Source organism: Plectropomus leopardus, chromosome 20 (assembly GCF_008729295.1).
Source record: "Plectropomus leopardus isolate mb chromosome 20, YSFRI_Pleo_2.0, whole genome shotgun sequence".
Lineage (NCBI taxonomy): Eukaryota > Metazoa > Chordata > Actinopteri > Perciformes > Serranidae > Plectropomus > Plectropomus leopardus.
This window is the reverse complement of record NC_056482.1, coordinates 26329836-26343509: the sequence shown is the minus strand read 5'-3', so window position 1 is coordinate 26343509 and position 13674 is coordinate 26329836. Positions and strand designations below refer to the sequence as shown.

Below are 13674 nucleotides of genomic sequence, written 5' to 3'. Positions count from 1 at the left end.
CCCCCCTCCGGTCCCCCCCGACGCTGCAACTGAGCCGCGCGGCCGCCATCTTGGCTCTACAGATACACCACAGAGCGGGAACCACCGTCCATTTTGGGGCCTGATTCTGACTGTTTTCGTGTTTTTATGCCCCGCCTCTTATCCAAACCAGCGAATCGGAGCCAGCGTGTGTTCACAGCCAATCAAAGAGGAGAAAACATGAAGGTCACGCCCATCTTTGTTAGGTTTTATATAAACAAGCCATTCATCACTCCGGGCCTCCGTTAGACACACTTTACATTCACTGAATTAATGCTAATTTAATCATACTGCGCATGATTTCAGAGCATCTGTTAGCCTTTCTGTCTGTAAAGATCTCAGGCTTCCTCAAAAATCCTCTTTAAATATGTCTTAAAAGAAAAATATGCAGGTAAAAACGACAATCTCAGACATAAAATGGTTAAAATTTATAAAAAATATAAAATATATTCTGTGAAAATAAGTACTTATGTAAATTTACGGTGGACCTGAGTACAGTATTTGTAATATACATATATTTATATATAAAGACATACATATGCATATACACACATACGTGTGTATGTATATATAAACATACACATGTATATCTACAGATATAAACATACATACACATACCCACACACTCACACACATATACATAGTAAGATATATTGTAAGAGTATAGATTATACTAAAGTTATGTTTATATTTGCATTACTTATTGTATTATTACAATAATTATCATTAAGTTATTTACAGCAGCTATGGCGCTGTAAAGCAGTTTAGTGCGCATGATAAAAGAGGATATTATCACTTTGTGTTTGAAAACAACGACCTCGACCCTTGACAACCAAATCCCAGTCAGTTTAAGTCCAAGTGGACGTTTGTGCCAAATTTGAAGAAAATCTCGTCTTGTGATATCACATGAAGAAGAGTAGGACAATGGACGGATGGACAACCAAAAAACATACTGCCTGGGGGCATAAAAATGTGAATCTACACTTTAAAGTGCTTTACACCTTTAAGACAACGCAGTTTTTAATTAGTCTCAAGTCAAAAAACATATTTCCTGCAGAGTGAAGACATAAGCGCAGTTTAATAATGACAGGATTATAACAACCAGAACAGAATCTGAGGATCCGCCCACGTCCTGTCAACATTTCTCACATCGAGAAATGAACAACTTCTGAAAAAGAAAACTTCAATTACTGCAACAGTTATCCTCAGAAATCAAACCGAGACAGATGTTCTGTAGAGAAATATACCTCAGGTTTATTAACCTCATAGATTTCATCAAATGCCTTACAGTACTTATAAAACAGTATGTACACATTGCTTTAAAGGTACACAGCCCATGTCTCCGTCTTTGTTCAACCACTGCAATGAAAGAAAATTCAAGTCACACGTGTTACAGTCGTTTCAGGAATCTACCGCGGGGACATGAAAAGGGACAGTAACTTTACTTCCATATCAAGAGTTTATAAAGACTTTAAATATTGTTGCAACCTATAAATATTTTTGTTTTCAGGTGCTTGAAATATTTTAAAAATCTTGATCAATACGACCCAAACTCTCTGCGTGCAAATTTACCTAAAAACAACAAAAAAGGGACGATAATCGGACAGAGATACTCAACTTGTTTTGCTTAGGGGCCACTTTTGCAGGAGGCCAGGGGCCAGTCACAGCGGCCCCAAACATGTTTCCAGGATTTTAGGATGTTTCTCAGATTTCTGGTCTTTTTTCAAGGACATGAACTTTCTAGGGTTTTAGGCCATTATTTAAGATTTTAGGATGTTTGTTGGGATTTTAGGCCATTTCCAGGATTTAAGGATGTTTCTCGGATTTTAGGATGTTTCTCGGATTTTAGGACATTTCTGGGACATTAAGAACTTTCTAGGATTTCAGGATTTCTTTCAGTTTTTTAGATTTTAGGTTGTTTGTTGGATTTTAGGACATTTCTAGGATTTAATGACATTTTTAAGATTTTAGGGCGTTTCTAGAATTTTAGGACCTTTCTGGGATTTTAGGGACTTTCGGGAATTTTGAGACAAGATTTTAAGACATTTCTCAGATTTTAGGACATTTCTTGAATTTTACAGTATTTCAAGGATTTTAGGACATTTCTAGGACTTTAAAACATTCCCAGGACTTAAGAACATTTTTTGGGATTTTTGTATGTTTCTTGAATTTTAGAAGGTTTCTAGGACTTTAGGTCCTTTCAAGGATTTTAGGACATTTTTTGGATTTTCGGCATTTCTAGGACTTAAGGACATTAGGGTCTTAGCTGTGAGGGATCCTCTACTGGCACTTTTTAAAAAAGCAAGCTCTATTTTGATGCTGCTTTATGCACTCGGGCACCTTATGTGTACTAAAAGTACAAAAACAATTCCCACTTTAGTTTTATAACTTAGAAAATGTTTCGGGGGGCCTCCCGGCACCCTATCAGGGGGCCAGATTTGGCCCGTGGGCAGCAAGTTGAGTATGACTGTAATCGCATGTCGTGGGGCCACTTCACTCTCCTCACCTTTAACAACAATCCCCTCGTGAATGATACACAGTGCGGAAAACTTTCTGCAACCAGAAAATATTTAACCTTGGTACAGGTCTAATCATCACACGGCCGCAGGGCTAAAAACAACACTCCAGGAGTGGCTGATAAGCCCTGCTCCCCCGCTACGGTCCCATGATAGAAAAAAAAAGGTCTGAACAATAAAAACGGCTTAGCAGATCGGACCGGCAGTCAAAGCCACAGGAATTTCAATACTTTTGAGCGGCGGGAGAGGAGTCGAGATAAGGGCAGCGTGAAAAAACGATGAGGAGAAGTGTGTTGAGGCGCGGGAGGAGAGTAGAGGATTATGGCTGAGAAAATTAAAAAAAGCTTTGGTTATCATGTCTGACGACAAAAATGGAAGAAAAAAGCTACAAGAGATATGAGGAGTAAATTATTGAGGTCAACTCTGTGTAATGTTTATTGCTATTTAATGCCTCCCGAGCAAAACAATGGGAATAAAAGTTCTCTGTTATAAATAGATCTATTTCAGGGTCTCTCTCAGACTCTCAGAGTATTTACAGCAAAATCACACTGACAGCAATCAGGGAACCGAACACAGTGTTTCTGGGTAGATTCACCCAATAAAAGCTGCGTCTCACAGCTGGAAGCCCGTTTCACAGAACCACACATTCACACTCTTAGAAATAAAGGGTCCTAAAAGAGAAAAGATGTTCTACCCAGAACCAAAAGCTTCAGAGGAACCCTTTTTTGAAGAATTGATTCTTCGTAAGACAAAGAGGATCCATTAAGAACTAAAACCTTTGGTGGAAGAGAGATCTGTGGGTAATGTACCAATAAATGGGGTTTCGATAGAACCTCCTGGGTCAGGTCTAGATTAAAACCACTGGAATAAAACAGGGTCCTTGCAAGAATCCTGGATGGGCTCTAGATGAAACCCTTGGAATATAAAAGGGGTTCTCAATAAAATACAAAAGGGTTTTCTGTTCCGTGGGTGAGTTCTAGAGGAACCCTTGGAATATGAAAGGGTTCCTGGTATAACCTTCTGGGTGGGCTCTAAATGAAACTCTGGAAATACAAAAGGGTTCTCAGTAGAATCCCATGCGTGGGTTCAAGATGAAACACTTGGAATATAAGCAGGTTTTGAATAGAACCTCCTGAGTAGATTCTAGATGAAATCCTCTGAATATAAATGGGTTCTCAGTAGAATCCCCAAAGTGGATTCTCAATGAAACCTTTGGAATATGAAAGGGTTCTTGGTAGAAACTCCTGGTTGGGTTCTTGTTAGCACCCTTGGAAGGTGGAAAGGTTCGGAATAAAATATCCACAGAGGGTTCTGGGTGAAACCATTACACCATAGAAAGGTTCATTGCATAACCTCTCATAGAGGGTTCTGGGTTGAACCTTTCACAGATGGCTCTGGGTATTATCCTTAATGCTGGATTCTAGGTAGATCCCTCTGAAAGGATTCCACTTGGTACCTTAATAAAAGGTTCTACCACGAACCAAAAAGGGTTCTCCTACTGGATCAACCCTAAGAACCCTATATGGTTCTAGTTAGCACCTCTATTTCTAAGAGCGCAGGTGTCTATAACAAAACAAAACAAAAAAACAACAATAAATACAATGTTTACAATAAATACAACATTAAATAGTAGAACAATTTGTTTTGCACATTTCCCAGTACACAAACTGGTAGTCACACAGCCAACCAGTGGCTTCACTGGAAACCAGTATAAGACCAATTGCTACATGAGACCTATATGAACCAGCAGGCAGGTCTAAATTTTCTTCCAATAGAGGGTAAGGCTATGTCCAATAAATCAGTATTTCCATATAACCAGCTGGAACGTTCTGCGGAATAAAATAAAAAGATCTCCAGGGCCGGATTCACCTGGTGGGCCCCCTGGGGTAAAAATGAGCTGCCGGGGCCCCATTAACCCCCAGTTTACTGTGTGGTCATATGGTAAAGCACAAAAAAGAAAAAAGGAAATATTGAAGGTCTGATGGCTTGATTTTGACACTCAAGAATGAACTGTTGATTTTGAGCTCATTTTTTGGACAGCTCCTCCAGGATCAAGGTTCCCACAGATTTTCAAGGATAAAACTTGAAATCTATTCCAGTTCATTCTTGAGTCCAAGTTGACATTTGTGCCATATTTGACAAAAATAAAATCCCTCAAGGTGTTCTGGAGATATCCCATTCACGAGATCGAGATGGACCAGGTCACGACGACCTTGACCACCAAAATCCAATGAGTTCAAGGGGACGTTTGTACCTTAGGAATAGTTGACACTGTGCCAAAAACCTTTCAACTGCTTCCATTAAAAAATAAATAAAATGCCAAAAAACACACAAAAAAGAACAATTGCAATATGTACTGCATAAAATCCCAGAGGGACTGTTAAATCAAATTAGCACAGTGAATTTGGGGCTTTGTGGGGGGGCCCTGGAGCAGGTTGTTAACCCTTTGACACCTGAATAAACTGGTCTGATCTCTTCCAAAAACATACGGAGAAAGCAATAAGCAACTTGGCAAGAGACAGCCCCAAAACTAGTGAGAAATTAGTTAAAAAAAAAAAAAAAAAAAAAAAATAAAAGAAAATGATTTGAAAATGAGCAATTAAAAAAATAAATAAAAAGATGAATAAAAAAACAACAATAAATTTTAAAAAATGCTTGCTTGCATGTTTCTTTTCTGTAACACAATTTTAAACATAAAATTATGTAATTATAAATATAGTTTTCTGAACTATTTTATTTCATTTTATTTTGTTGTCACCTTTTACTAATTTCTTAAAATATGTCGGACAGTTCTTGCAAAGTTTTTTTTTCCCCTCAAGTTTTTGCAAAGAAATCAGACCATTTGGCTCAGTTTTTAAAGGGTTAATCCAGTTTTGGGGTTAATCATCCCACAAAAACAGAAAAGCTTTGGAATATTTTCAGAATATCACACGTTTAAAGTGTTTTTTAAATCAGTGCTAGCTTATACGACGGTTGTTTGTTATTTTATCCTTTCGAATAAATTGCTATATCATCAGCAAAAAAATTCATCTTCACAGTCACTTAAAATAGTTTCAGTGTCACTGCATACGTAGGAAAAATAAAATAAAATAGGTAGATTACATGCTAGCAGCTTTAACGTCTGAGCTCATCCCGAGAGGAACGAGCTGCTACAGTCGTTTTCGTGTTAATCTCTTTATCTCCACTAAAACCCAACGTCCTCAAACTCCCGTCTGCTCAGTTTGAATAGTTTTCATTTACACACAATTAAATGTACTTCACATTGTTTTTAAGTGCCTTACGGACACACACACATACACACACCCTCACACACACACACACACACACACACACACACACACACACACACCATACGTACATTTGTCCAGTTATAGGAAGCAACATGAGGGTTTTTCACACCACATTTAGCCTCGACAGGGTTAACGTCACCAGTGTGAAGACATGCAGTGGAATGTTTGTTGTCCATTAAATCTCAAGTTATTGTGCTGTGAAGTGTTCTCGATTTTCAAGTGTCAATCCTTAACCGCGGAAAAGCTCAATGGTTAACAAACACACACGTGAATTCGGGTTAAAGACTCGCTTTCTTCCACCGGCTGCAGATTCGTGTTTGACAGACAGATTTTAACGTGGTCGGCAAGTAAAAAATCAGTGTAAAATCCAGGTTACGGCCCTGCTCACAACCAAAACGGCCCGGAGCCTCTGAGAGAAAGAGCTGCTTTTTGTGTCTTGTGCAGAAAATATTAACACTTTCCCCGCCATCAACGAGATTTTCCAGCAATCTGTGATTTCGCTGTTACAGCGTAGGCGACGCTGTCACGGATGTTGTGCAATAAAACATTTCCATGTCCAAAACAGACGAACAAGACGATCTAAGGTCCCAGGGTGGCGGGAAAAGAAAACTACCGAGGATGTTTCTGGGAAGTTGTTTGCCTTCTTTGAGCAGCTGTGGTGTGTTGGTTGGTTGCCATGTTTTGGGATTTTTTCGCCAATTATGTCGATTTTGAGTAATATTTCATTGTTTGTTTTTTTGTTTTGTTCTGTTTTTTTTTTATTGGTTGATTGATTAAAGGGTGAATTAATTTTCATTATCTATCAATTACAATAGTCAGTGTAGTTGTATTTTTGTTTTACCACTGACATTATTATTATTTCCAAAAATATTCTGGAGATCTTGAAAATTAATAAGTATGACCAAAAATGCTGGAGCTGGCTGGGAACTTAACTTTTTGAAACCTGCGAAATTTGTCTTTCATATACATGGGGAAGAGGCCGCAAGCAAGTTAACAAGAAATGGCCCAGAAATTAAATAATGCACAAAAAAAAAGTTACAAAGGAAATTACTGAAAATTATAATTTAAAGTCACAAACCTGAAAAAATGCCCCAAAATTGTTGAAAAAAAATGAATTATACATATATATATATATATATATATATATATATATATAAAGAGTATAATTCATTTTTTCTTCAACATAATTTTAAATACAGAATTAGTAAATTAAAAATACATTTTTTCTGGACATTTTTCCGTATTTTTGGATAATTTTCTAATAATTCTCCCCTTTTTTTAAAAGTAATTTTTAGGTCATTTACTGTCATTTTCTGCTAATGTTTTGCAATTTGTAAAACATTTCAAGTCAAACCAATATGCTCAGGTTTCAAAGGGTCAAGCAGCTTGTAAACGCAGCACAGGAAAACTGATGACGATCCAGGTTTCAAAGGGTTAATAATAACTCTCTGGCGGGGAAAGTGTTAAACTTGGACATCAGATGATAAAACACTCGTCGCTCTGGATTATTTTGTCTTCATGCCACCACGTGAACCCACATTTGTGCGCTTTGACGTTCAATAACTGAGTGGAAATAAATAAAAATAAGAGGCCCACCTTCCACAGAGGAGTTCTGACATCAGTCCGTCGCTTCGCGTCAGCGAGCGCAGTGTAACAACTAAAGATCCGGTTTGGTCGACTCTTCACGTCGAGGTGAAGCTCCAGAAAAAGCTCCGTCTGTTCACAGTGAGGAAGATTTAGTGGAAAGTGGAAGAAAAAGTGTCTGAAATTTGCAGCTTGTCCGTCGACTTTTAACAGTTCCCAAGAACCAAAAACAACAAAAAAATAAATAAAATATCTAAAATACAAAACAAGTTGAATGTCAAATATATAAATTAATATTACGTGAAATAAATATTCTAACTTGGAAATTAAATAATTTAAAACATATTGCCTTGGTCAAGAGGTAGACCAGGAAGACACCCACCTTCACATCTCCAGGAATTTTTTTTTAAAGGACCATACCGGTGTTTTTGCAAGTTTTAGCCTCTAAATTACAAATTATGTGTAATTTCAATTACTGCAGACAGTTTTCAGCACATGCAGGGTTTGTTTTGTGTAGATTTTCAACTTTTCAGGTATCAGTCGGTGTCAGTTCGTTTCTTTCAGCTATGGAAATCAATGAGTGAACTTCAATTATTTTCAGATAATAAATTAATAAATGCTGAATTGTTAATTCATTGTTAAATATGCCTTCCAATTGTGATTTAATATACTAAAAATAATAATGAAAAAAGATGATTAAATTTGTCAACTAAAATGTTTCTTTGTTTTTTTAAATGGAAAAACAAAAATTGTTTTTAAAAATGTAAAAATTAATTTGTTATCTGGTTTAAGAATTAAAGTTCTGTGTTTGTCTTTAATTTGAAGAAGTTTTGTGGCACTAAAACTTAAAAAATAAACTGTTGCCTTCAGAGCAGCACAGGAGGCTCTGACTGATCGGCAGTCATGTCTGAACCAAGTAACGGCTCAAGCTGTTATTAAGTTATTTAAGTTTAAATTAAACAGACACACTTTGGACTCCATAGAAATCTGCCTGCGCTGCGACTCACAATTTAATTTAATGCAAAATAGAAATAAACTGACACAGACTGACGCCTTCAAGCTGGTAAAATTAATGAATCCAAAATTGTGCAAAACTGCAGCACAAATAGTGTAATGCAAAGTACTCGCGGTTTGTATTAAACCAAACATGCAGAATCAGCAGCACGATCGTCTAACGTTCACTCAGAAACGTGACTCTGGTCCGTCTGCTGGTATTTGAACCGACTGACAGTTCGGCAGAGAAATTCATCCGCTCACGCCGGCCTCGATGAAAGCCGCTTGAACTCCAACAAACGCAAACAAACTAAAATCCTACTGAAGATAAAACCTTCACTCTTGACTTTAAGTTTCTGCAAGTTTCACTCTTTGGAATAAATAAATGGAAAAAAAAAACTAAACCGACTCCAGCTCGGATCTGGAAGTGCCAGGTGGGAATGTACGTTTTTTTTTGTTAATGTCTTATCAGTGACGACTTAAAGGTTCAGTTCACATAAATTACAAAAAACAAAAAAAAGCCCTGGAAATAGTTTCAGTTTTATGTGAAGCGGTTTTGAGATATCTGCCTCCAAAATACAAAGGAAATGAATTAAATATTATTATTTTTTCATCCTTACTTTTTATGTAAATGCAGCATATTTTAGTTATTTATTTATTTTATTTTATTTCATTTCAAAACAGGACAAACCCCTTTATTTGGGACATACTTGTGGAAACAGCATATCTGTTGATATGTTGTTGTAATTTGGTTAAACAACACAAATACATTTTTTTATTGTGATTATTATTGACGAAAGTCTTTGGCTGGCGTGAGGTGTCTGTATTGGGTTTGTTTTATTTCGAGATTTTGCGATGTATGTCATGATTTTGGGGGAAATGGTAATTTTTGCATTTCAATTTCAATAAAAATAAAAAACATAAAAATGATGTCGATGTGATTTTGTGGGAAAATTGCTAAATTAATTCATTTTTTAATGATAACAATTTTAACCCTTTGACACCTGAGCAAACTGGCTTGATTTATTTCAAAAACATGGGAAGGAGGCTCAAAAACAACCCAAAAATTGACAAGAAATTAATAAAAAGCGCAAGAAAATTATCTGTTTAAAATTAGTTTAAAATATAATAATAATTCTGTAACATATTTTTAAATATTTAATTATAATAATTACAAATATAGTTTTCCTTCTCTTTTTTATTTTCCCCAACTTTTAAAAAAATACATAATTTTCTAAATCTACTAATTTCTTGCAATTTGTGGATCATTTCTTACCAAGCTGCTCATTGCCTTTTTCCCACATGTTTTGTAAAGAAATTAACTTAATTTGCTCAGAGTTCAAAGGTTGAAATATTTGTGAAAGGCGTCAGAAACTGTTGCAGATGAGTTCCTGTGTATAACGAAGTGGGTTTTTTGGGTCTGTAGATGATCCACAGAAACTGGGAATTGTTTTTGCTGAGTTAATTTTTCACTGAGGCAGACATCTGAAAACCCGCACACGTAAATCTAAAACCATCTGCAGGGCTCGAAACCGTCGGAGGAAGGTAAAAAAAATGTGTTTTTGTGTTTTGGGTGAAGTGCTCCTTTAAAAACACACACAGCTCCGTCTGTAGTTCTATTCATACTCTCGAGTGTTCCCTCCGCCATGTTTGTAGTCTATCTGGTGTGTGTCGTGTCGGGAGGGGGACATGCAGGACGGGACGGAGGAGGATCTGTGTTTGTCTGATCCTCGGCTTCCCTCAGACGTCTACGGAAACGTTTAACAAGCAAACAGGAAGTAGTGCCAGTGAGTGAGTGAGTGAGTGCTCAGGTAGTTTCGTTTCGCCGCGGGGGCGTCGCGTTAGATGGTGCTCTGGGTGTGTGCGTGGCTGGTGGTGTGGACCTGTGGGTGGGGGGGGGCCTGGGTGTTGCTTGGTCTTCGGGGGCCCACGCAGTTCTGCTGCTCTATGAGCAGGGCGGCGGCCTCCCCCGGCCCGTTCTCCGGACCTGCAGAGGGCGGCGACTGCTTGGAGGAGGGCAGCGTCGGGTGGGTCTTAAAGGTGGACGCCGTTGTGCCCATGGAGCCCGGAGGGGGCTGGGTGAAGGGGGTGTGGTTGCTCGGAGGCGGAGTTGCCTGCGGCAGACACTGGCTGGGTCTGCGGCTGGAGGACGAGGTTGTCTGGGGCAGAGCGGCGCGGCTGCTCGGCGGCGGCTGAGCGTTAGACGGCGGGCGCTTTACAGGAGGCGTGGCCAGCGGCAGTGGAACGCGGGTCCCCGGCGGCGTCACGGGAGGCAAAGACACAGACGTGTCCAGGCGAGTGTGACTGCCCTCTGGAGACTGCGGCGTGCTGTCCAGCCTGGATGCCAGGACGCCGTTCTGGTACTGAGCACGAGTGATCTGAGGAGGACAAAAAGCATCAGTGAGGCTTTCAAGTAGTACGACCAGATATAATTTAACAAACAGCTTAAAAGGAAAAAATATCAACTTTAGTTGTGGAATCTGATAGCCAGTGGCATTGTCACGGATGAAACAGCTGATTGTCGGACAGCTGTGCAGTGAGACAAAGGCTGATCCCCAAAACGGCAGCTGGCAGCGCAGATCTCCGACAGCGTGAATCTCTGATACAGCGGCCGTGGATCTCTGCCACAGGGGCCGGCAGTGCGGATCTCTGCCACGGGGGCCGGCAGTGCGGATCTCTGCCACAGGGGCCGGCAGTGCGGATCTCTGCCACAGGGGCCGGCAGTGCGGATCTCCAACACAGCAGCTGGAAGCACGAGTGAATCTCTGATAGAGCTGCTGGCAGCGTGGTTTTCGACGGCGCGGATCTCCTACTCTAGCGGCTGGCAGCGCGGATCTCCGACAGCGCAGATCTCCGAAACAGAAACCGGCAACACGGATATCCGTCCACAGCGGCTGGCAGCTCGGATCTCCGACAGCGCGGATCTCCAACTCAGCGGCTGGCAGCGTGGATATCCGAAATGACAGCTGCCAGCACAGATCTTCGATATGGCGGCTGGAAGTGCAGATCTCCGACAGCGTGGATCTCCGGCACATAATAATATTAATAATAATAATAATATGCAAGCGATGCTTTCCAACATTTTTGACTTGTTAGTCCAATAAAAGCAGTATCTGGACGTCATTTTAAAGAAAGATCCCTCCTCTATACATTTCAGTCTGTAAAGTCTGACTGATTTATAATAATAATAATAAGGATTTTGACCTTGGGAACTTTACTTGTAGTGAAGTACTTTTAATGTAATGGTACTTTTACTTTAGTAAAGTATGTGAGTACTTCAGTGGAGTAAATTTATACTCACCTTGACAAACTGCAGGTCTGTGAGAGCTCGTACGCAGAAGTCTGGGATGTACTGGAATGGCGTTCCCGGGATCTGAGTGATGCTCCCGCCGACCGAGCCGCTTTCTGGAGCGCGCTCAGTGCAGCTCAGAGACGCCGAGCGGTTGAGGTTTCCCCCGTGTGACGGAGAGCGAAACTCTGGGGGTTAACAGAGAGGAGAGTGAGCGAGAGGAGGAAAATAAAGAAAACTAAAACACACAACAAAGCAGAAAACACACCAAGAAAAACTGAAAACATGATGTGCGTGAACACACAGCAACACACACACACACACACACACACGTGTTAATGTCATCACACGTGATGGGTCGATGTTAGAGGTGAGCTTGTTATGCAGAGGATGAGACAAACGTGCCACGTGCGATGAGGCCGAGTGCATCGTTTGTGGCTGAAACAGGACAGTGTGAGCGCAGAGGAGGGAGCTCTCTCATTGGCTGGTTTTAGTGATGTCATGGAGGGACGTCAGGGGCAGGAAAGCGTCCTCGTGGTCTCAGAAAGAGAGTCGGTGACGATCAGAGAGCTGGAGTTCAGCGTCGTGGTGAAAGTTAGAGCAGTGATACTCAACCTGCAGCCCGTGGGCCAAATCTGGCCCCTGATAGGGTGCCAAGGGCCCCCCAACTTTTTTTTATTAATTCACAATAAAAATAAAGTGATTCACACTGTGAATTGTTTTTGAACTTTTAGTATCTATAAGGTGTCAGAGTGAATAAAACAGCATCAAAAAGGAGCTTGCTGATTAAAAAAGTGTCAGAGGAGGATCCCCCACACCCCCGACAGAGGGCCTAGCTAAGACCCTAATGTCCTAAAATCCTACAAATGTCCTGAAATTCAAGAAACATCCTACAATCCCAGTAACGTGACAAAATCCTAGAAATGTCCTCAAATCTGGGAAATGCTGTAAAATCTTAGAAATGTCCTGAAATATAAGAAACACACATACAAATCCTAGAAATGCGCTAAAATCCAAGAAAAGTCCAAAAGTCATAGATAAATCTTAAAATCCTAGAAATGTTTGAAAATACTATAAATGTCTCACAATACCAGAAATGTCCTAAAATCAGACAAACATCCTAAAATCTGGGAAACATCTTGAAATCTTAGAAATGTCCTAAAGTCAAAGAAACACGTTAAAATCGTAGAGATGTCCTAAATTCCTAGAAATGTCCTAAAATCCTAGAAACATGCTTAAATCCTAGAAATGTCCTATAATCCAAGAAACATCCTAAAATACTAGAAAAGTCCCAAAATACAAGAAATGTCCTAAACTCTGAGAAATGTCCTAAAATCCATGAAATACCCCACAATTCTAGAAATGTCCTGTAATATAAGAAACATACTAAAATCCTAGAAATGAGCTAAAATCAAAGAAAAGTCTGAAAATCCTAGAAATGTCCTAAAATCCTCGAAATGTCCTAAAATCAGAGAAACGTCATATGTCCTAGAAATGTCCTAAAATCTGCAATATGTGCTAAAATCCTAGAAATGTCCTAAAATCTGCAATATGTGCTAAAATCCTAGAAATGTCATAAAATCCCAGAAACATCCTTAAACCCTAGGATTGTCCTGTATCAGAGAAATGTCCTAGATTCTGAGAAATGTCCTAAAATATTTGAAATGTCCTAAAATCCTAGGACCATGTATGTGGCTCCTGTGACTGGCCCCTGGCCTCTTGTCATTTTTCAGAATTGGCCCCCAAAGCAAAGCAGGTTGAGTATCAGTGAGTTTGAGGTTATTTGTGCTTAAAGGAATAGTTCAACATTTTGGGAAACTCTTGTTTTTTATCGATCGCTGTTGACAGTCTTTATGATCGGTTACTCGCTGCTGTGCTGTAGTTTCGTATTTCACTTCTCATCTGACTCTAAAGTAAGAAAATTAACACATTTCTCAAAAAGTCGAACTATTCCTTTAACCAGAGGTCCACGGTCAGGTTAGTG

The 13674-nt window shown here is 39.6% G+C and overlaps 2 protein-coding genes across 2 annotated transcripts in view; one reads left to right on the top strand and one right to left on the bottom strand.

Annotated features, from left to right (window-relative positions):
* Nucleotides 1-7281: 7281 nt before the first annotated feature.
* Nucleotides 7282-12119, bottom strand: LOC121960129 (B-cell CLL/lymphoma 9-like protein). The gene is made up of 4 exons (XM_042509732.1): nt 12041-12119; nt 11703-11878; nt 10285-10779; nt 7282-7540 (listed from the first exon to the last, which is right to left on the bottom strand). The coding sequence occupies exons 1-4, from the start codon at nt 12117-12119 to the stop codon at nt 7301-7303; spliced, it is 990 nt and encodes a 329-aa protein (XP_042365666.1). The 3' UTR covers nt 7282-7300.
* Nucleotides 12120-12186: 67 nt separating this feature from the next.
* Nucleotides 12187-13674, top strand: part of LOC121960128 (G protein-coupled receptor kinase 5-like) — a 12114-nt gene continuing 10626 nt past the window's right edge. Inside the window, exon 1 of the mRNA XM_042509731.1 lies at nt 12187-12241. Coding sequence (XP_042365665.1) covers nt 12187-12241 — 55 coding nt within the window. The remainder of the gene's footprint in view (nt 12242-13674) is intronic.